This window comes from Enoplosus armatus, chromosome 13, assembly GCF_043641665.1.
Source record: "Enoplosus armatus isolate fEnoArm2 chromosome 13, fEnoArm2.hap1, whole genome shotgun sequence".
NCBI lineage: Eukaryota > Metazoa > Chordata > Actinopteri > Centrarchiformes > Enoplosidae > Enoplosus > Enoplosus armatus.
In genome coordinates, this window is record NC_092192.1 from 15,551,549 (window position 1) to 15,575,740 (window position 24,192).

At 40.2% G+C, this 24,192-nt stretch overlaps 3 protein-coding genes across 4 annotated transcripts; 1 reads left to right on the plus strand and 2 right to left on the minus strand.

The window, feature by feature from the left end:
• Positions 1–2,533: 2,533 nt before the first annotated feature.
• On the minus strand, positions 2,534–6,606 carry grk1b (G protein-coupled receptor kinase 1 b). The gene is made up of 7 exons (XM_070916807.1): positions 5,908–6,606; positions 4,828–4,955; positions 4,347–4,504; positions 3,664–3,747; positions 3,398–3,522; positions 3,086–3,287; positions 2,534–2,817 (listed from the first exon to the last, which is right to left on the minus strand). The coding sequence occupies exons 1-7, from the start codon at positions 6,604–6,606 to the stop codon at positions 2,534–2,536; spliced, it is 1,680 nt and encodes a 559-aa protein (XP_070772908.1).
• Positions 6,607–12,575: 5,969 nt separating this feature from the next.
• Positions 12,576–18,044, plus strand: slc25a35 (solute carrier family 25 member 35). Of its 2 annotated transcripts, XM_070917391.1 has the most exons (5): positions 12,576–12,962; positions 13,111–13,176; positions 13,262–13,414; positions 14,860–14,994; positions 15,746–18,044. In XM_070917391.1, exons 1-5 carry the CDS (start codon positions 12,591–12,593, stop codon positions 15,914–15,916), a joined length of 897 nt encoding a protein of 298 aa, XP_070773492.1. In that variant the 5' UTR covers positions 12,576–12,590; the 3' UTR covers positions 15,917–18,044. The 2 variants fall into 2 exon arrangements, with proteins under 2 accessions (XP_070773492.1, XP_070773491.1); XM_070917390.1 differs by lacking the exon at positions 13,111–13,176 and having other exon boundaries at positions 12,591–12,962.
• Positions 18,045–20,869: 2,825 nt separating this feature from the next.
• LOC139295822 (mannose-P-dolichol utilization defect 1 protein-like) lies at positions 20,870–24,114 on the minus strand. The gene is made up of 7 exons (XM_070918084.1): positions 24,024–24,114; positions 23,792–23,857; positions 23,124–23,256; positions 22,694–22,779; positions 21,360–21,475; positions 21,110–21,220; positions 20,870–20,989 (listed from the first exon to the last, which is right to left on the minus strand). Exons 1-7 carry the CDS (start codon positions 24,112–24,114, stop codon positions 20,870–20,872), a joined length of 723 nt encoding a protein of 240 aa, XP_070774185.1.
• Between the last annotated feature and the right edge of the window lie 78 nt (positions 24,115–24,192).

Here is a 24,192-nt window from a genome sequence, read left to right on the forward strand (position 1 = left end):
TTCAAAGTACTGTCATATACTTACAGTATTGAACACACATTCAGGCTTTAACTCATAATCTTTTGTCTGTTAATATTTTATTTCCTTGCCCTGCCCTCAGTCAGCTGAAATATTTATTCAGTTGTGTCCGCGTTGACCTCAGTGTTGCTTAAAGGGAAAGTTCACCAAAAACCAACCAGAAGTGGGTTTTTTTGTTTTTTGGGGGTTTTTCAGCATCTGACATTAGGGTCACATCAACTTCTTAACTAAGAGCAAATACATGTTCTTATTGTGATTACGATGATTTTCAGTCTTGAAGTGATTCAATTTTAAACATTAAGTTAATGCATGACCATATACTTAATTATTACAATTTTTTGTGACATTTTTAACTTTTTGTATTTTTATTCACTGTGAATTCCCTGTGTTTTGATGTATTATTATTATTATTATTATTATTAGTTTTAATCTGCCTTGATTAGTAAACTTGTCACTGTGGTATGAAGAGGTAACTATTTGCAGGTGAACAAGCAAGTTCCCATGAATACTCATATAGTACTAAAATTATAAATGTTACATTGATCCAAAGAAATTGCTTACATTTTTCTGAAATGTTTTATTAAACGTTACATGGAAGAAGTAAGTCCAGCAGCAGCCACTGTGGTGGTGTGATTGACACAACATCAGCCACAATAACTGCAGCCAGGTGCAAAATATATGGATCAGAAAGTGAAGCGATCGCTTTGATTCTCCGTTAAGATGGCTTTATAATTTAAGATATTACGTGTTGAACAAACCTTTGTGCAGTTCTCCACTCCACAGTTATGTGCTCTCAGTAAACGCTGTTTAAATAATGTGATGTTTGTATAACTTTGAACAGTCAGTATTTGTGTACTCTATGTAATTGAGTTTCGGTGAAGTCACTGCCTCAATATGGTCTTATCAATCAATATGATCAATAGCTAATATTACAGCTCTCTGTGTCTCTCACTCACACACACGCACACACACATATACAGAGAAGCTTGAATTATCATTGATTTGGATTGCGGACCATTACATAGTTGCTGGGCTGTTGTAATGCAACATTTAATCTTATTTACACTGGATGGTTTTCAGCCATGCTAGCGGCTCCACCACTTTGGTTCAGACTGACATTTCTCAACAACTACTGGATGAATTGTCATGACATTTTGTACAGATGTTCATGGTGCCCAGAGGATGAATCCTGGTAACTTTGGTGATCACCATGCTCCACCATGACATTTGCATTTGTTTTTTTGTGTGTTAAATAACAAATATTTGCAAAAGTAATGACATTCCCATCAGCCTCAGCTGTACTTTTTGTTTAGTGCTAATTAGCAAGTGTTAGCATGCAAATTTGTTGAAATTGTGTTAAAGAAAAATGGTCATTCTCCAGATTCACATCTTTTTTTGCCAGTGAGACAGTATACCTGACCAAGTTATTATGTCATTAAATGTAATCCCACATTCATTTTTACTGCTGAATTGCTCTGAGGGTTAATGTAAGATTAACCTTTAAAGCTAGATCTAAAATTCACTGTGGTTTAATAATTTACCAGTAACCCTGCCAGTTTAAATAAACTGATTTCAGTTATTGTTTGACCAAAATAGAAATTTGCAGTATTGTTACCATAGAGAAAATCATCCCCCCACTTAGGTATGGTTTAATATAAAAATGTGTGGTTTGATGTAACTGGATAAGCAGTCTGATAAACAGAACGCAAAAGTCTCCATTGTTTGCTCAACAGTTTCAAATTCACAGAACATAAAGATTTCATTTTTTCATAATGAAGATATAACACAATAACACAAGACAATAACAAGTGACATTTAGAAGTTCTTGGCATAATGTTTTTACATTTTCAAATATAGTTATTTCAATTTCAACTTGAGTTGAGGACGTCAAGTGAGGACAAGGAGAAGATTTTTTAATCAGTGAAATTTACTATTTTTACTTTTCTTCATGTGTCGGCAGCCTCATAAACACACTGATGTGGACAGTAAATCCATGGAAAGGGGACTCAACACATATATTTGTGCTTTGCAAGATTTTATTGATTGCTCTTAACTCTTCTATCTACAATATTCACCATAATAATAACTCAAATACTATTTGTTATATGATAAAGAAAGAAAGAATAATTATATAACAGAACAATGTCAATACAGTAGCTTCGCATGTGGTTTCTATACAAAATATATTTATTTAATTTGTCTGTAATTACTAAACAAACATATTGACATGTGCAGTGAGATTACATTATTACATTACATTACATTAGTAGTGCAACCATATATACAGTTTTGTTACATTGTTGTTGTTTAAGCATGCTGCCACTTTTACAGTAACACTATAAATATTACAACATAGGTACATAATAATATGTGTATAAATATGTAAATACACGAATAATACTCATTCATTACATCAGATTAGGAGTAAGTGGCACCAAATGAGCACAAACCGAATCTAAATGTGTTAATTTTCAATAGCTCATCTTCCCTCTGCTCTGTTTCCACCTGTCGCTGCTCAGAGGAGCACACATCCTCCACCTTTGGCTTCCACGTAGTTTGGGTTGAGGTCATTGGGCAGCTGGCCATTGTCTCCCCAGATATTCATCTCTCCGAACACGCCCGTCTCGATCATCTCCTCCTGCCAGGGGATTGGGACGTTGCCAGAAGCAAAGTCATCGTAGAACTCGGTGTCCTTGTTATCCAGGACCACACCTTTGATTGTGCTGAAGGCGCCCACGTCGTCAATATCTTTGGCATAGACCATCTTAGGATCAGGGACAAACGGTGGAGGTAGCATACCTTTAGAAGGATACAGAGGACATAAACAAATTAAAGTATGACATATGGCAAATACCTGTTATTTATGTATTTCATGTTTGTGCCATGCATGTCTTGAGTTTCATAAGACTTGGATTCCCCCCGTCTCTCCAGTAGGATTAGAGCATTTGATGGGAGGAGCATGTCCTGATGTTTTGTACAAGTTCAAGCTACTGCTGCTTAAATAATTTATGATTATTTGTATAGAAGCGCTTCAGTATTTTTGTGTGTGGATGATTAAGTCGCCCACCTGCTTCCAGACGGCCCCAGTTAATCTCTTTGAAGAAGGGTTGATTCTTGAGCTCCTCGCAGTCATTATTTTTGAACCCGAGGCGTTTCACCGGGTCCTTGTCCATCAGGCCTTCACAAATATCCTTGCACTCTTTGCTGAAAATCGGTGTATATGAAACGGCATCATTCAAGATTCTGCGAGCTACCTCCTCATTCTCAACCTGAAGAAAGAGAACATGTTGTATGCATGATTTGGTGACAAAGAATTGCCATTGGACGAGAGCACACAGGTCAAATAAAGTCCCCCGATGTGTCTACTCATGTTTAGTACCTTCTCTCCTCGTACTCTAAAGGGCCCTTTGGCAGCAATCATCTCATACACAGTGACTCCCAGAGTAAAGTAGTCTACTGTGTAGTCGTACTCCTTCTTCTGGAGCAGCTCTGGAGCCATAAAACCTGTATTCATACACAACATGATTTCACACACAAATAGACTGCTCAGAGAAAAGTGGTCAAATTTTTACACAGTAACATTGACCTCTCCACTGGGCCAGTTTTGTTCAACCTCATCTTAAAATATTACATTTGTCCACTCACCTGGAGTTCCTGCATATCCGGTAGTTTTGTCTTTTCCTGGTGGAAGTTCAACAGCCAGACCCAAATCTGACAGGCGGACGTGTCCTGGGTGAAAATACCTTGATTACAACAGCGGCATATGGCTATTGACTAGACAACCAACTATAATGTACAGAAGGTATTCGCTCCAAACATAAATCTTGATCCCTGCTATGTGTTAAAAGCAAGGTTATTTTCCTGATCTGTAATCATGTCACTCTGTGTACTTCAAACTGTCTCTTTGATGTAAAGACGTATTTTTCATTTATTACATTTCATATTTTATATTTTTAGATTCTGTAGAGTGACGACTCCATTTGTCCAGTGATTTGATCAGTTGGTACGTGGGCTGGTGCTTTGTTTTATCCTCTGAACTGAACCTGCACTGGAGCAGGTTACTGGCAAAGCATAGGTTGCCATGGTGATTTACCAGCGTTATGGGTCTAGCCAGTTAGCTGATTAAGCAACCAACCACCTTGCTAATTGTGACACCAGCCCCAGAGACATTTAACAAATCTAGTTAAATCTAGTTATTTTAGTGAAACAATAAAAAGCCACATTCACATGGTTGAATACAGACGGTCGATGGATAAGGACGGAGACAGTGAGTTTGGAGTTGTAGTATCAGTATAGAGACATGAAATGCTGCAGAGGAAACCACTCACCTGCATCATCCAGCAGTACGTTCTCTGGTTTCAGGTCTCTGTAGATGATCCTGTGCTGGTGAAGGTGCTCCAGCCCACAGATGATCTGAGCTGTGTAGAAACGTGCTCTCTTCTCATCAAAGCCTGGATTTTTTTCATCCACATTATACATGTGAAACCTGTGAAATGTAGGAGTAGGATGTTATAGTGTTTTCTGAAGCCTCTTTGAAATCGAGAAAAGTAGAAGAGAGAAGAAAAGCTACTCAAGGCTCCTTAAGTTACTCTCTGACGTATAGCGTGATGCACATGAGGGTCTTGTCTGTATGTTAGCTGTGAGGTTTATCTACCTTAGGCTGATTAGTAGAGATGAGAGGAGTGGAACACTGTTCCCATGTTGCTAAGTGCAGAAACCAGTATGTGTTTTAAAGGTGATTTTAATGGTATAATATATGGATGTCAGTGTGTGTTTGTGTAAAATTGTATTTGGTGTTTTTCAGAGCACCTGAGGTCTCCACCATTCATGATGGTCATAACTAGGCAGAGGTCAGTCTTGGTCTGGAAGGCGTAAGCCAGCGACACAATGAAGCGACTGTGAACTTTTGCAAGGATGCGCTTCTCCACAATTGCTCCCTAAACACAAATCAAACATCAGAACATGATTAATCCAAGAAAAACAAGAATGCACAATGTCAACAATTAGAAAGAATTGACGCCCCTTCACACCTACTGTCAGGCCACACAGGCATGTTGCCTGATTAGACTTCTTCTGAGGACTCTCATTATCTTGACTTGTCAAACACGTGTATTTTGAGTGCTGGCTGTCGGGCATGGCGTACTCAAGCGATGAAGGCTCAGTTTTCATGTGCCATGATGTCTACAGTCTACAGGTTTTCATTCCAACCGGTCACCTCAGCATCAAACACTTTGAGTCTATGAAAAATTGGTCTGTTCTTATTGGTAAATCAAGAATATAAAGCTATGTGCAGGTATACAACCTGAGCGGAGGTCTTATCAGCCATAACTGAAAATACCCGTTTGGGGGTGCGAGGCCTTTAACACACTGTAGCATGTTTAAAGGAGTGGACTAACTTGAAGAACTTTGGGTGTGGTTTTGTGAAGCCAAATGACAGCAGACACGTGAATATTGTGTACATACCTAATAATGTATAATGATGTGAAGTGAGACGTAAATGAATGACATACATGGATCCTCTGGCTGTGGTAGGCCACCCCCATTGATGGTTAAGGTTAAGACCCACCTAGCTTTACCATGTCTTCATTATCCACTGATGCTTTTAGAAGCAGTGGGCTTCAGTCTAGTGTGCTGCCTCTGTGCCTGGCTCTGAGCTGCTTTGTGAGGTCTTTAAGAGAGTCACAAGCTTCTTTACATTGAGCCGTTGTTGTAAAAACTAAACCTCTGCACTCGCTGGGTCACATTCTCTCAGGACCTGTCCTTTCTTATTTCCTGTTGTAGGTCATCCTGAGGTTGCCAGTCGAATGAGCTCACTTTGTGTTGTCACTCTTTTGATTGACACTATGAATGGCTATGGGTGGGACACTCGATGCCACATCAGTGCGTTACCTCGTAGCCTTTGCGTTTCTTCAGTCTCTTTTTCTCCAGCTTCTTGTTGGCATACATTTTTCCCGTTGCCTTAGCCTGGCAAGCAAACACTTCCCCAAAACCTCCTTTACCCAGGACCCTGAAGTCCATGAACCACTCCTCGTCAATGGGCTGGCTCTCCAGCCATTTGACCTGAACAAAACGCAGGAAGTACATGCTGTTCTTGAAGCCATCTATGGCCTTCTTCTCCAGGTGTTTGAGCAGCTGCTGCTGGCTCTCTTTGAACAGGTCACCTCGGACGTTCTTGAAGTCTTCCTTAACTCGAGTGACAGCCTTCTCCTCCAGGAAGCTGCAAAAATTCTTTGAAGCTGACTCGTAGTATTTGTTGACGATCTTTTGGGCCTTCTGCACTCTGTCCTTCTCTTGGCATATGGTGTAGTCTTCGATGTCCTTCCACAGATCTCCGGCATTTCTGTGTGTTGCGTCGTTCTCCAGAAACTGCTGGAACAGGCGCTTGCCGATGGGTTGTTTGACACACATGCTGTCAAAGGTGGTGTCTACAGATGCCTTCATGTGTTCACAATCTCTGATGTGTGGGAGTTTCAGCCTGGCACGCATCTTCTTGTCACGCATGGAGGCTGCTGCAGCGCCGTCCACGCTGCCACGGGCTGAAACATAGGCAGAGTTTGCCACCACCGTCTCCAAACCACCGATGTCCATGGCTGCACCTTTATCTGGCACACACAAAACCAGTGGGGACGTTAATGAGAGCGCTGAAAGAAATGTCTATTTTGCACTCAGCAGTTTTAGATTGTAACCATGACGTGTGGTGTTGTGATAATATTTACCACTTCTAATTTCCTTCTCGTTCCATGTTAAGAGGGCCACTAATCAGCTTTATCTAGTCCTTAACACCAGCAGAGGAACTCTCTCAAAGCAGCCTCTTCAATCATTATGATCGCGAGGACTCCTTACCAGAGTCTTGAGATTTGATTAGAAAAAAAATCTTTTTGAGGGTGCATTTTGATCTGTTATCATATTCTATCCTTAATGTTGCTACTCTGCGTTTACTTTATCTGTCTTTTACAGTTAATAGCTGCTTTGTCCTATTTCCATTATTTTTAGTAGCAGTTATGACTTCTACCACAGAGTTATAATCTGATTCAATTTGTATATTATCATTACAACACATTCAGTGGCTCTGTACAAAATGCCATATAATGAGAAAGGCTGATTTATATGGACCTGATCATATATATAAATATGATATAACATACACTAGTAATAAATAGTAAATGTCTTCAGACCCCAAGTGCATCCCATGGGTTATGTTTGATCATATACTTTTTCAGTTTACTGATTTTCCCCAGGTCTGCCTCATATACAGATCCTGTCTCAGTGCACTTCCTGAGAATGATGGCAATAGCTGAATGACTTTTTCCAGGTGTGAAAATATTGAAGGTGCAGAAGGAATAATGTTGTGATATGCTGCACTCTGCTGGTTCAAAGACAAAAGTCTTTTTATTCCAGATGCAGACAGACAGAGCATGAAATTAGGGTTGCATGCACTTGCATGTTCACACACTCATGCAAGGCAAAGGATTTGGGGAGCTGCAAGTCCAGGAAGGAGAGCATTAGCTGACACTGGCAAACCCAAGGTCTTCTCACTTCCTCAGCCTGGTTCCTTTCTGTCTTTTCAGTTCTGCAGATTACTTCCCTGATGTTACCACCTCAACATCAGGGAGGTAATTTGAACTACAAATTGTGCATTTTCCATGTTGAAATATAATTTGAATAAGAAGAAATGTTTATTCTTTGGCCTGCTTTTGTTGGATTCGTATCAATATATATATATATATATAATATAATTAACATCTATTCACCTTACAGTTTGAGGAATGTCTGTGCATCTCTTGTATTAGATTTCTTCCATACGAAAGAAGTTCTTATTTGGTAACCCTTAGAGACTGAAACCAAGAACATTCATCATAGATTTATTTAACCTTTATTTAACCAGGATAGGTCCCATTTAGATTAAAAATCAATTTTTCAAGGGATCCCTGGCCAAAATAGGCAGCAACACAAGATTAAAAAACATTATTAGATTGTTCAAAAGATTAAACATTATTTCTATTATCTCTACTGCAATATCTCCATACGATGTCATACTGCATGCTGGGCAACGTGAAGAAAAATACTTCTCCCTGAATTGGACAGGAAATGTAAAGTGGATCGGTGGGTCGCTGTGTGAAGTCTTTCTGGGTGTATATTTCATGTGTATAAGCTGCTGTCTTGACCTGGTACATGTAGTGCCGAAAGTGATACTGTTGGCTACGTAGGTGCTTTCTTGACTCTGCATAATCCAATTAACACTGACTGTTGACACCAGAGATTTACATAGAGATGATTAGCCTCTTTGTTAATTAACCTACATTTTTACATTTAGTTTGGTTTTTAAATGTGTTTAAACAGGTTCAACACTGAAACAAAACTGATTATCACAGATCCGATGTTATTGTTGGTCCATGTGGATTTTAGTGTGGCTCTGACTAAAATCATTAGAATCTACATAACAGGACAATCTGCCCAAATGAAGTTAATGTCAGGGTTTAGTTTTTAACGTTGAATTATCACACATTGATAGGGAAAATATCTCAGCAGATCTTTATTGAGGGAATATCTAACGTGCATTATTCTATGGTAAACCTAATACTGTCACAGAAATATATATAAACAGTTGTTTTATTTAAAAAAGACAGTATTTTACTTCAAGGTTGATACCATATACAACTGATATATATATTGATATAGCAGCACTCACGGTACTTTCTTGCTGTAGCAGGGAGTCAAATGAGATCTTGAAGGCAGTCAGTTAAATCCAACTGGGTAGCATCCAACATATAGTTATGTCTCTTCTTTGCTCCTTGTTCTTGCATCAAAGAGAACACACAGAAATCATCTCTGTCCTGTCAGGACTTTGAACACACTTACTTTCTTTCAAGTTGCTGACTCTCCCCTCCTCTCCCTCGTTCCTATAGCGTGGTGTGTTGAAAAGGTTGGGGCATCAGGTCCAGGTTTACTCTGCACCTGAAATCCTACTTGGTCGTTCATTAGCTGGTGAGGATTACACCCTAACATTATTGGAGGGAGCAACTCGGCAGAAGCTATTAGTGTAACTCAGCAGCAGGAGTGATTACTGATGAGGAGTCCTGGACTAACTCAGTAGGCATCATTCAACAACACAGAAAGCACATTTCATACAAAACAAAAGAGCAAAAATATGATCCTCGGCTCTTAATTGATACAAATCTTGACTGCCAATTGTCCTATTTTCCTTGTACAAGCTATTACGTTTTGAATCATACCGATGAGAAACACAGCAAAGTAAAATCACCACAATTTCTGGCTCAGAAACTGGGGATCCTAAGTGGATTGTCTCTCTGTATGAGAAAATACTGTTTATATTCAATGTAGATGCTGCAAGTGAATCCAAATCTTTACAAAAGTATTCATACATGCACATGCATGGGAGACAGAAATGATGAGGGAACACTTAGGATTTAGTGGATTTAGAGAGCAGAGAAACTATTTCAGAGCACCAGTTTAAGATGAAATAATCACTTTTATGATCACAAACCAGCCACTTGCATCACCGTTGCTGCTGGAAATAGGCCATTTAATTATGCATGGGAAAGGGGGCATAGGCAGCTGCACTGTCAAACTGGTTCACAAAGGCAGATTTACACATATTGAGCAACATTTTGGCAGTAATCCAACGTTTCTTTTTCCATGTGGCAGTTGTGGTGCTCATGAGGCTAATGATGTTAAAATAAGAGGAAATCTTTGCAAACACATGTGCATTGATTCCATGAGTTTTGCATATTGAAACATGAAAAAGCAATCATAAATGTTTTAACCTTGCTATAGTGCCACCATGAGAAACTGTCAGAAAAGCTTGGATTTTTGGCCAGGACTACTGTACAAAGGAAGGCACTTTTTCTGGAAAGAAAAAAAAGATTGAATGAAAGTAAGACAGTACAAAACAAATATGTGGCTCAATAGAAGAAACATTTGAAACTAAACCGAAAATGCAGTCCTCTTTAGGCCTGTTTAAGCCCATTTCCTGTGCATCAGACCGGGGCTGTTCAACAGACCCTGAGCCCAAATCCTATTTGAAGGGGGTAGAGGTGAAACAGATTTTCAAGCCTAATCCAGCTCAGTGACGAAGAACAAACCCACCCACCCAGACAAGGAGTTTAGTCTGTAGCTCAAAGACACTGATATCTGCATAGATCCGACCACTGCCCTTTCATCTGTCAAGTCAAAGGTGAGAGCACAGAAATAGCGTCACTACACTGTCGTCTGGGTTTACACTCATTCTTTCACCTTTGCACTACTACAGTTTTATCATGCTGTATTGGCTTGATTTAATAATGACACGTTGTTATTTTACTGTGCTTTTAAGGCGATCCACTTGCCTTAAAAGCTTTTCCTTTTTAATTAATTCAATGTAAAGTCAAAGTACCAATACATTTGCACACACATTGCAGTTATCAAAATGTGTGTGATCCTTGGGGCAGCTGAGCTGTAAGTGCTCTTCAGCTGATTAAACAGAGATGTGGTTAAAAACAGCACTGGAAGTCACTGTTCTCCCTCAGACAATAATCTCTAATTGAGAGGGATGGTGCTGCACTGGTGACCCACTATTTACCTGAACTCACTTCACTTCAGAATTTTAACGGAAATACTGAAAAACGTGTGTGAAGTAAGAAATATTCTACCTATAGCTGCTTGGAAATAGCATCGATACTGATCACCTAAATGACACACACAAAATACTACTGTTGTGTTTCAGTTAATGGATGTGTTTAGCATTCAGCAGACTAAAGATGCCTTTTTTGATCAAATCTAAAGACTACTAGAAGAAAGAGTACTAAAAGATTTGTATTTGTTTTGTCAGAGCAACAACAGCTTCTCTGCTGTGAAACATTTGACCTAAATCTGTGGTGCGCTTAATTGGTGTGCTTAATTGGTACTCTTAATTACAGCTTCTATAAAGGCAGCTGCACTGGAAAGGTCAACCCGTTAAGTATGTAACAGATGCCAGTTAATGAACACAGTTACTATCACTGGCTTGGGTTTATTGAGAACATGAAGATGGGTTTCTTTGTTCAGATTTGAGTCTGAATTTGATTATTAGCCACCTACTATAATAATAACCAATTTAATGTCCTTTGTACATCATATACTCATCAATAAATGTTCTGCTTGTGGAGCAACTAGGCAGCTCTGAAGAGGTGGTAATTCATTTGCTTTTTGCTGAACAGGGATTGAAACAGATGCTTGAACTTTATTCTGAGAGAAGGAGGAAACCAGGGAGGTGCCTTTAACAAGAACATGATGATTCAACTCTGTTCATAGTCGCACAATCTGTATTGAGAGGAGCTCCGGTCTGATTTTTTACTTCGTTTCCTGTACGTTCCTATACTGAAAGTATTTTATTATGATTGTTAATATTATTTAATAGTGTCGAAAAAGCAACCCTGTATGACTCCTATTAACATACCCTACTCAATCACCAAGACGTTCAAAAGGATCACATGTGGGTGTGACTGTTAACATCAGCAGCCTGAAGTCATTTGGGAAGATAAAAACCAGTTCGTCTGGATGTACTACTGGTCCCAGTCATGGATACGATATATGATGCAATATGGCCGCCAATTCATTTGAATCCGACTTGCTTACCCATTCAGCGCATTACGGGATCGCCGTTAGCAAGAATAAAGAGTCGTTTTCATTGGCTGAAAAGATGAGCGTCAAACGTACGTGTGTACGCTGTGGTACCAATCCCCAAGATGAGATGTTCAGGGAACGGATGGAGTGTACGCCCAATACTCTAGCATATTAAAACTCAATATCTCCATTATTCTTACAGTTACCCCATGTAAATGCTTATATTAAAATGTCTTATGTAAGTCTTATCTGACATGCATTATTTGGTGTTAATAAATACATAAAAGCATATTTTCTCTATATGAAATAACTCGCATTTGTCACTTAATAGCATAGGTTTCTAGCTAAATTCTAGCTAAATTCAAGTAGCATGTTAAACTTGCTCTCTCTGGTAGGTTTAAATCAGTTGGTTCTAATGTGAAAATGATAAATAGCACAGGGGAAGTTGACGTTGTGGAAAAGCGACAGATAAACGTGTTAGTGATGTAACTTTTCTAGTGGGACATTCACGGGGCCAAATGGTAGACAGTGTAAGTAATAAAATTAGATACACTGAATATACATATATTTATCTTCTGTGATTTACAAAATGTAAACAGATTGTAGAGATGAAATTGATTGAAAGAGATATTTATTTCTGTCCGGATATCATTAGACAAACAATTAATCAAAACAAAAGAAAGGCAATTCATTCCAACAACCATGATGGCAAATAACACAACACAACACAACATTCTTACTCATAGAAAATCACAAAATAAACATACATAGGCTACATAAGAAGAAATGGACGATCGGAATTACGAGTTTACGAGGAGCTCTTGAAGTGCTCTTAAGTCTGCGCACTGTGATTGTGGGTACAGTATGTGGGTGGAGGAAACTCTACTGTGCTGAGACCCACTGATATGAAGGACAGGTCGGACCGGCTGCAGGCCTGAACTCCGCGTCTGTCCCCCCGCCGGACGGTCGCGATGGATTTCGTGCTGAGCGGAGCGGCGGCGTGCGGAGCGTGTCTGTTCACCAACCCGCTGGAGGTCGTCAAAACGCGAATGCAACTCCAGGGAGAGCTCCAGAGCCGGGGCTCTTACCAGGTTTATTACCGCAACGTGTTCCACGCGTTTTACACCATCGGTAAAGTGGACGGACTGGCCGGCTTACAGAAAGGACTGGCCCCAGGGCTGGTTTATCAGTTTTTTATGAATGGAGTCCGGCTCGGCTCGTACGCCATCATCGAGTCCTCCGGTTACATCCACACTAACGGAAGGGTCAGCGCGGTGAAAACCACGCTAGCAGGGGCTGTGGCTGGAGTGGTGGGAGCCGTGATGGGCAGTCCCGTGTACTTGGTCAGTAGCTGGCTTTATGTTAGCCCGAGTGGGCTTCGTTTCATTTTCTTTGCACTGTTAATTTAAGATTTACCACCTGTGACATTTCAAGGTGAGCTGTCACTTGTAACTATGGAGAATTGTAAACACAAATTGTCTCTATTGACAGGTAAAGACTCATCTGCAGAGTCAGTCTACCTCATCTATTGCAGTTGGACATCAGTACAAACACCAGGTACCATAATAACCCACACTGCTGGTGTTTGACAGGAGTGGCAGGCAACAACAGTTTCATCACGTGCTCCTCCTCTTCTTGACAGGGGATGATCCAGGCACTGGCAGCTATCTACAGGCAGCATGGCATTGTGGGACTGTGGAGGGGCTCCAGTGCTGCTGTACCCAGGGTCAGCGTGGGGTCAGCTGCTCAACTCTCCACCTTCTCCTCCTCCAAGGAGCTTGTGATTGACCTACAGGTTAGAATATTTCACTGCTGCTCCGAAGTAGGCTCGCTGAGATTTGATCTTAACATGAACATCATCTAAATTCAGTGGTGAGGAGGAATGGGAACAGGCTGACTGGGGGAATGTTGTTTCCTCAGCTGCCCACCACGTGTGCATGTCTTCCATGTGACCGCACTGCTCAAGAATAAACGTGATGACTGTTTTCTGTGATTAGTTACTGCTTTTCTTTGTCTGATATGATCGTAAACTGAATATATTTGGATTCAGGACTGTTGGTCGGATAAAACAAGCGGTTTGAAGATGTCACATCGGACTCTGGGAGCCTGTGATGGGCATTTTTCACTATTTGCTGACATTATCTAGAGTCTACACTAAGCAAATCATTGAGAAAATAATCAACTTGCAGCCCTAAACGCACGGCTCGACGCAGGCTTGAGAAGGTAATTTGTAGTCAGTAGGCGTGCACAGGTTACAAAAGCAGTCATTGTGACACTGACAAAGCACGAGGCATTGCACTCTTCTGGAATAGAAATTCGACACCTTTCATTGGCCCCTCTGGCTGAAAACATGGAGCTTACACAACTGATGCTCCAGTTTACTTGCTGCTGACCCAGCTTTAGTTAAAAAAAGGTCTTTCATACTAAATGCCAGAACAGTGTTGTATTCAACTGACCAGTCTGAGTTCAGAAAAGACATTCTTGTGTTAAAGTTTTCTCGTACACCTTCCTTTATTTCCCAGACTTCCTTGGAGCGGTTTTAATTGGTCGGTGGGTCTGTCCACACCTCCCAACGTCCCAGGCAACACTCCTCCTGCCTCTCACTTAAACTGCTGTATTACTCCGTTGAAGTGCAGCTTACCTTGTGATATTAACATTGTAGCCATCCGTGTTAAGTTAAACCTGACAATATGCCAACTGCCAACTTGTGCTGTTACACAATGTTCAGCAAACACGGGCGGTTTATATCGCCTGCAAGTAAATGACCTTCAAAGAGGTAAAAACATGCATAGCTGCTGTTGTCTGTTTATTGTTTCATTGTTGTATGACCATCCGTATAAAGCTTGACTCATATTTCCTCTACTGTGCATAATAAAGTAGTGTTTTTTATATATATATTCTTTATTTATTTTGCGTTGTAAAACAGCAGGTTTGCATAGAAAACAGGTTTGACTTTGGCTACTGGAGATTATGTATGTAACCTAGGCACTAATTATAGAACCATTCTTCTGTTTCACGGCATGCGAGAGATCATGACCAGTTAAAATTAGAAGTGGCTGCGCACATGGTGGTGCCCTGATGTTGAGATACTGGTCTAGTATCTAGTATGCGAAGAGTGCGCTACATCCTGTCATTTCTCACTTTTATCATACTACTGAGCCCCACATGTCCTGAAGTGCGTTCTCTGTCATCCTGTTTGATGTTGTTGCCTCACCACTTTGTTATTTTCTTCCTCCCAAGGTGTTCTCAAAGGACAGCTGGTTGGTGGCCCTGAGTGCCGGCATGATCAGCAGCGTGGTGGTGGTGATGGCTATGACACCTTTTGATGTAGTGAGCACACGACTCTACAACCAGCCGGTGGATCATTTGGGCAAGGTGAGGAGAGAGACCAATATGTTAAAGTTACACTCATCGTCAGATCAAACCCCATTTTTTACATTATGTGTGGCTGAAATTCTTTCAGCAATATCTATTCAGTGTACAACCAATGTACTTGCAAATTCTGAAATTGCCCCTCTGTATGGTAGTTTTCATTGTAACCGATGGGGTCTGCCATTTCTGGCGAGATAATTAAGTAGCAATGCACAAGGGTTTCTCAGGAAGTGATACATGTGCGTCATGAACTTGATGCAGAAAGCCAGTGCATGTGCGCATTTCACATAATGCAGAAGACAACGTTCGATCATGAGTCCAGTATCACCGTGTCAGACCACATTGTTGACTGCATTTATTAAATCAATGCGATGCAATGAATTCTCTCAGCCCATGTTTGCTTGGCTGCGGTATAAACAAATTCACAAGTTGCTCCATTCCTGAAACAGTAGTCGCTCACGGTGTGATAGGTCATTTCAAACTAAACTCCTGTATTGTTAAAATGCAACCACAAGTGTCGCCAGTTCAACCAGGAATGAAATCTTCAAGGGGAATTGCACTGATTTTTTTTTTTTTTACTGGGGGGGGGGGGGGGGGGGGGGGGGGGGGGCGATATCTCTGGTTCTGTTGCATCAGTTTTGATAATTTTTTTCAATTGTCCCATTGAGACATGACATAACTAGTGATTGATCACATCCAGCTGGGACATTCAGTTGATCAGATCCAGGCTGACGTTCATTTTCTCATCTTTTAGGGGCAGCTTTATAAAGGATTCGCTGACTGCTTTTCTAAGACGCTGAGGAAGGAGGGCTTGATGGGACTCTACAAAGGCTTGGGAGCCTCTTATTTCCGGCTTGGTCCACACACCATTCTGTCTTTGTTCTTCTGGGATGAGCTGCGCAAACTGTACCAGGAGTTCAGATAACACCAGGGACAAGGACAATGGAAAATGGGTAACTCATTAAGCTCGGAGTGCATAGGTTAAATGGGTCCTCATTTAATGAGTTGTCTATTATGAGGTAAAAGAAAAACCAGGAGATGCTCTCCTTTCTTGATGGGAAAGAGAAAGAGCAAAGGTAACTTTTTACACTCCAATAAGAAAACACAGTCAAAATGTGTCAGGAAGAAAATTTAAATGTCATGACTGCAGTCAGGAACTCTGACCAATTCTATCTGACAGATACCATAAAGGCACTTGGATTTGTCTTGGTGACATATGTACACAGAAATGATGACTTAGGAACTTAGAAGATAACGCAATAGACCTCATATACACTATACTTTATGTCCTCTGGGGCAAATACATCAAATGTCATGTCTCATTTATAGCTCTTAAACTCTTCAGTTATGCCATTCCAAAAGATATAAAAGCATCTGCACTGGACACAACTCTGTACCTTCTGGAGAAAGCATCAAATGTGGCCCACAGTTTGAGAAAATGAATGGATTGTGCCAACAGCCACAATAGTGGCACAAAAACTCTTAATATGAAATGATTGATGCAAGTTAATCAGCTGGCAGCTACTCAATGCTTTGCAGTAGCAGCTGTTCTTCTTAATGCAAAGTGACCACAGGTAATAGTCTAAACCAGTGTATTCAAAGGGAAGCGTACTGTATGATGACTTGGTGAAACAAAGATAAAAGTAAATGTTGCTGTTTAATCTCATCAGACATGCGTACTTAAGTAGCACTGATGAAAATGTGCCAGTCACGCAAAGAGGTGATGCAGAGTATAATGTACCAACAGATGTAAGAATTCTGGGGATTTCCTATAAGTAACTTTGCCTTCAAGGAAAGGAAGGAAGTGTTGTTAAAGTCAAAGAGAACGTGCTGATCACCGACCCACCGGTGAGTCAGTACAAACTTATCTGTGTAGCCAAACTTTGTTCAAACCCACAGAACTTTATTTTAAACTCTAGCGGAGATCCCAAAGTTTCTAAAGGTACCAAATATGTCAGTGAGTTTTGGGACAATGTGTGTAAAATGAAGTCTTGAGTTTGAATCTTTTTCTCTGTGTAAGCATCATGTAATTTAAATAAAGAACCAGAACAAACTGATGAAGAGTATATAAGGCAGTATGGAATAATTTTCCAACATCAAATGGAAAAAAGGGAAAAACTGGGATTGAAGGCAGCGCAATTTATCTACATTATTGCTTTTTTCATTCTACTATTACCTTAAATATATTGGCAGGTTTTATCAGTGAATATTGTACATATCCATCACTCTGACCAGAGACCAGCGTACAAACACAGGTTAGTGCATCTTCATCGTCAAAACTATTTATTTATTTATGTATGTTTATTTTTATAGGAACAGATACATACATCTACAATTGTCATTGAATAGACTAATGTCACATGGCATTTCCCTGGTCAAGACAGGAGTTTCTTTCGTCTAATACTTGAATGAATCATATTGATATAAATGAATATCCACCAGATCTTCTTTGTGGTTGGGGGCAGATGAATTTGCATTAACATCATGTAAATGCTGTAATTTTAAGTTGTCCACATCAGTATTACTTAAAAGCATCTTAAATAGTCTTATAGCCAGAGTAAAGGCAGAAGAAATGATGAGTCCAGTTTTTCTTCCTTCAGACAGTTTGAAAAGGACGTTCCCCGGACTCCAAGAGCTCAGTGCTGTTATCGTTACTGCACCAGTGTGCAGCAGACTTATGCTTCTGTGAAGCCTGGAGAGTTTAGCCCAACAGTCCGATCACCATGAAGTCGACTCTGTTGGTAACCTTTTGAAGTTTCAAAACTGCTCTGTAAAGTGTGAGCCAGATTTGGTGCTTTCTTCATAAAGTGCACAATACTTTATTTAATAATACATTATTAGTTATTAGAGATTTCAATAGTGACTGAACAGCTTTCAACATCGGAGCACAATGCATCCGTCGTGACACATGTAATACGTGTACTGTAGCTTTAAGAACGCATAATAAGTTTTGGTCTCTTTGTATCACCATTGCCATTTTTATACTTTGGAAGCAACTTTGTCTTCTCGATGTAATGACCCTCATTTGTACCATAAACAATGTATGTGGTTTATTGTGGAGTATTCTGACGTCTGTTTAATCAACATTTGTTTTATTTCAAATTATTTCTTGAAAAGTCAAACTGATCTAGGATGAGCTAGGACGCTGTCCTTAACAGCAATATCAGCTGTACATGTATACTTCATACACTGACAGAACAATTACCATAATTAAGGTGGATCAAACAGACTACAATGGTCTTCCACAGACCACATTATTAGACTATGAAAAGTCTTTGAAATAATAGCTCAAGCACGTCTGTCCAGAAAGTTCACATCAAGCCAAGTGAACAATTTTCAGATGCCGAAAAGTACTAAAGATACCAACCTGAACTGGCTGATGACTGAATGACTGAATGAATGAATGGAAGCATGTCTAGTGGTCTACAATGACCTCAAACTGAAACGTTACTGGTTAGTTTTTATCATTTAGGACAGAGAGGTTGGGGAAGCGCTGAGGATACATTCAACCTTTGGTACTAATGCCTTGAACTATTTGAAATATATTTTAGGGTGTTGACTTTTGGCTTGAGGTTCATTTCCTCAACATTACAAGAATTAGAGTAATCTTCTCATTACTACATTCAAAATTGACCAACTGATGAATTTCCCCACCGGCTGATTGAATTATTAGAGAACAGAAAGTGCAGCAGTCAGTTTACACATTACTAATGCGCTCTTAAAAATGATGTGTGGTCACATCATTTTTAAGATTACAGATTGTGTTTAGCATGCAGAATGATCTGAAAGGAACTAATTATTTTGGGAACAGAGAAGTTAAAAAAAGATGTGTTAGATATGAAAGGTAAATAAACATATTTAAACAAGGCTAACAGTCTACAGCCATGTTAGCAGCTCTTTGAGGCTGTACTTGGACACAGCGGTGAGCTAAATGCTAACGTCAGCATACCAACATGCTCACAATGACAATGCAAACACACTGATGTTGAGCAGGTATAATGTTTACCATGTTCCCCACTTTTGTTTAGCATGTTAGTATGCGAACATTTTCTAATTGGCAATAAAAACAAGCTGAGGCTGGTGGGAATGTCCTTAGTTTTGCGTCCTCAGAGCCTTGAGATCACATTGTGTCATAGCCTGGGGCTTTCCAAACTGGCAGTTAAAACTCAGTGCTGTGCTTTTGATAACTGACAGGGTCATTCAGAAAGTCAGCCGTATGAAAATGCAAACAAAACAACATATTAGCCTGAGTTGTAACATGACACCCAGAGGAGAGATTTTTCATGTACACACAGATAATGTTTGACTGTGCCTGATGCCTTTTACAGCCCTGACGCTGAAGGTGACAGCTCTTTAACTCTATATGCTTTCACTTACATATACCTGCATTCTGTGGCAACATTTTATTTTATTACTGAATGTTCAGAGACAACAATTCACAGTATCATTAAATTCAGTTCACAGTACAGTTCAACAGGCATGAAAGTAAGAAAATACATAAAATATGAATGTAAAACACCATATTCAACAGAAAACCCCATAAAAAACCTCCAAAACAAACAAGGTTAATGTATCATTGGTGCTCATGTGCTGCCACAGTCACTTCAGTGTGTCTTGGCAGGGCTCCTCCAAACATCTGGAGTGTTACGGAGCAACACTGGACACTTTGTTCATGACACTCAGAGGCCAGTCCAGAGGCGTTCATGAAAAGGTTCTTATACACAAAAATGGTGCTTAGGAAGAAATCTAAAAACAACAACTAGCATTCCTGGAATACAGTTTCAGTATTTTCCAAAATACATGTAGGTAAAAATTATTATTTTAATCACCATCTTTGACATGATGACTACTGGAGCTACCATTTCATAAAGCTTTCCCTTAATTGCCCTTTTTGTGACCTCAAGGTTGATAACATTCAATCTCTCAGACCGGTAGAGCAGAGAAATTACTAACAATCATCTCCAAAAACCCCCTCCAGCACTCAGGCAAAACACTTAACTTCCAGCTGCTCCAGTGAGCTGCTCAGTTGCCAATAGTACACTCTGTACCAGAGCTGGGCAGCGCCCAGGTGTTCATGTTTGTGTGTGAATGTCTGTGCAAGTAAAAACAGGGCATTGGGCAGGTCATGCTCAGTGAACCTGGATGAATAAAAATGTAAACGTGGATAGAAACCTGAACCTGAAACATAACTTTCTTCTACAAAATGTAGTCACAAAAAGAAAGAGAGAAATAACGAATCATATTCATATCATAATCACGACATGAACATTTTCCCAGTCAGCAGCGTGAAATAGTTAATCTTGCGCGACATGAATGCATCATCAGCAGGATGTTCCTTCAGCCACAGAGGAAGAACTAATCTGTATCTGATGAAATCTGCACTTCTTCCCCAGTTTAAAACCCTGTATGTGTACTAGAAATTACTCAGACTGGTGAAATTCTTGTGAGAATGTTTGAAGGCTTGTTTGTGTCACTGTTCCTGCCCCTAGATGCAGTCAACTTTCACTTCTGAAAATGTTACAGATGTTATTGAAAGCTGTGTGTAGTTCTTACTTAAATCACTAGAGGGCGACAAAGTATTTTTTTTATTCCTTCACCCTTACAATAACTGGAAAGTAACTACAGAAATAAAATTTAAAATGTATAAAATGATTAAATGGCATGACAATGATAGTTCCCGTTTACACAGACACACAGCACATGACTTGTCTTAAAGTAGACCTGAGTGTAACACACTGACATATATGTAAACATTTCCTGCTACTTCGGCGCTGTATTTGAGTTTTTAATATGTCAACATCTGGCACAGAATCACAAAACATTTCATGAATGACAGGAAGGATGATGTGAGTGTTCATTCGCCGCAATCCTCCACTGTCTACTCACTCTTCTTTTTAGTGGTGGTGCTGCCCCTGTAGCAGAGGACCTGGGTCAGGAGGACACAGCTGAGGCAGGCTGACAGTGTGTGTGACAGTGTAGCAAATGAGCTTCCCGTCTCCTGCAAGACAAAGTTTGATGCAATCTCACTTAGCAAAGACAACAATGACAGATTGGGGTAGTATGAAATATAGAGTTGTGTAGCTATGCATATGTTTGTGTGTTATCCCTGAGTGCATACCTGTAGAGACACAAAGATAACACCCAGAGACCCTGCCCACGATAGTACCACGGACACAGTGGACAGTTGGCCTGTGTGTCCATTACAGTAGTTAGTTCCAGCCTGCAGACCCTGAAACAACAAACCCAGCAAATAAATTCACTCTCCTCTCCAAACTGTGCATAATCCCTTCACAGTTCACAGGTCTTATTAATCATGGAACAGCCCAGACACTGAGCTGCACAGACAAGATAAGCCACTGAGTTGCTACCTTGCTTGCAATTAAAGCTGCCAAACTAGAGGCCTGCATCGCTGAGATGACTGCTGCAGCTGCGTAGAAGCCCAGAAGGAAAATCACACCACTGTAAGCCAAGAGGAACAGCACTCCTGCCACGTAAACATAAAACAGGATGTTATAAAATGCAGAAGATGGTAGAAACTTCATTCACAAGAAAAAATGCCACACAAGAAACACTTATTTTCACACCGATGGTCACTTACAAAATCAATAGGTACCTGACATATGTTAAAGTGGACTATTTAAATAATCATTTAAACCTGTACATTTCTAAGAGACAAATGGTCCCTGTGAAACGCATATGAGTCGAGTGGAAACGCCACAAGATGGCGCTCCAGGAAAGCACTGAAAATGAAACAGGAAGCCTGTGTGAGTGACAGTCACCTGAAACACTGTGGCAAGCTTATAAACTAGTCTTCACATCCAGCGTAATGATGATGAGGATTGTCCATGTGTGATTTTCCTTCAGTTACTCAGATATAAAATGTTCCATTACACAGGATATTCTGGGCCATCCCAAATGATTAAGCTGAATGTTAAAGTTTAAGGCTTCTGTAATGTTTGAACCAGCTGATTGTAAAGCCTGTTGAACAAAACAGGTCTGTAATAGCTTTGTCTAGATAAACTTTATCATATTTCAATACAGCAGATTGAGGCAACATTTGTCAGAACAAGCAGTTTAATGAAAAAATGGCTCATTTGTAAGTGCTGCATTGTAACTGTTGCCAAAAATCAATACTCATCTGAGGCTGTTATCTGAATCCACCTTCAACACATAAAACCAAGGGGAGTTTCTTTTTCTGTGGTCTGGGGATAGTCAAGTTTATTTGTATAACTCTTTATATAGGATGTTTAAAATCAATAAATGTCAATCAGACTGATTCACAGAGAGAAAAAAACCAATCTGATGAACACACAAAAATAATGAAAATGTATTTGAGTAATCCCACATACAGTCGTGCTGCTGTCAATACTCTCTCGAGCACCAAATGTGTAATAATCCGCCTCTGAAAATACTCAACAAATGTGGTTATTACTCCTATTTGAGCAACATTTGCTAAAAAAAATACAGTGTCTCACTGTTTTAGGAAATGACTGAGCCTTTTGTAAATATGAAACTGTATATTTGTGATGTGTAGATATGAATGGGCTTGAGGCTGAGAGCCAAAGACAGGGGGAGGGAAGTCAAAGTACTTAAAGACTGAATGGTTTTGGTCTTTTCATGGGATTTGATGGCAATAAGAAAAATATGGAATCATGCCAGACTTATCCTAGAAGCATATACATTATTTTATATGTGTGCTAACCTTTGAGGGTATCACCACGATAATGCAGGATGAGGAAGACAATCGCTGCTGTCTGGGCCAATGTGAAGAGCCTCTCACCCCAGGCACTGTAGAGCAGTTCAAGTACAACACATGTAAGACACACATCTATGATGATAGATACACGCTGTTAGCTGCAAAACAGAATCATACTCTACTCCGATCATTCTCTGCAGAGTGTGTACATTAATGGACTCTTTAAACTTGACAGAACTTGCATTAAGGTGTGTAGGCTACATTGCTCATATATCTATTGAATAGCTTCTACAGTTTCTACATCTCAAATCAGTCAGTATTGGGAGGTTTGCAACATGATTATAAAACAAAACCTGCAACACTCGTGGTCCGACCTGCCAGTGAATCAGCATAGACTGAGAGCTCTCTGACTTATTCATCGTGGTTAAATACGTACAAGAGTGGGAAGTTGTTGGCCATGGCGTACACAACAGGACATGAGAAGGCATAAAGCTGCAGCAGGACGGAGGTCAGACTCAGGCCCGCTGCACTTCCTCTCCACAGTATCTTCAGCAGCTGAGGTAGCTGTGCTGCAGGGAGACAACAGACAGGGAGGTGAGGGTGGTGCAGAGGAGGTACAACATCAGTGACTCTTAGGAGTTAGTTTGGTGGTTGTCCAGATTAGCAATCAATATGTCCATATTAATATAACCATATAAAATTGCTTTGTCTACTTCATTGTCCTGTGGCTAGTTCAGTTTCAGATGAAGTGTGGAAATGCCTGTGCTTCTGCATAGATGACATGTTAATGCAGTGCGTTTGGTGATATCATCACCAGGCCTGATGTTGTCATGGTTATCTACACTGGGAAAGTCAATCCTTATGTGATCATTGTGTTGTAAAGAGAGCCAATCAATAATGATCAATCATCACAGTGTAAAGAGACATTGTATGAAATAATGAGTTTGTTGTGTAATATTTTCTTCTCTGGGTCTGCTTATTAGAAATCCATCCTGTGGGTTTGTCAGAGGGAAAACTATTTAACCATCTTTGTTAGTTGTGTTTGTTAGTGATGCCCTGTCACGTGATTACAGCAGACTCGTGTGGGCTGAGGAGAAGTCTTACCCAGGAAAGTGTCCAGTAAGATCCAAAATCCGAAGGTTCTGTTCAGTGCAAACGTCAGGCAAGGCACTGGGACAGAAAGGAAAACTATTAAAACAATCAGACCACAGCAGATTAACGCGGCCAACGCGACAAAGAAAATGTTTACAACGTAAATTGTCTCGCACATCTGGAAAGATGTTTTGCAACATTTCACCCATTTTACTCCTTTTAATTCAACAACGACGAGCCTCACCGTGCAAGTGAAAGTTGTCGCAAAGCTCCTCGTAACATTTTTCTGGCATTAAATAGGTAACCAGGAACTGCTTGACGGGAGACGAGGCCATCGTGCGTCAGCCGCAGTTAGAGTTAACAGTAAAGGGGAGTGGTTCAAAGGTCCCCCAATATTTATATCCGGGACCAGA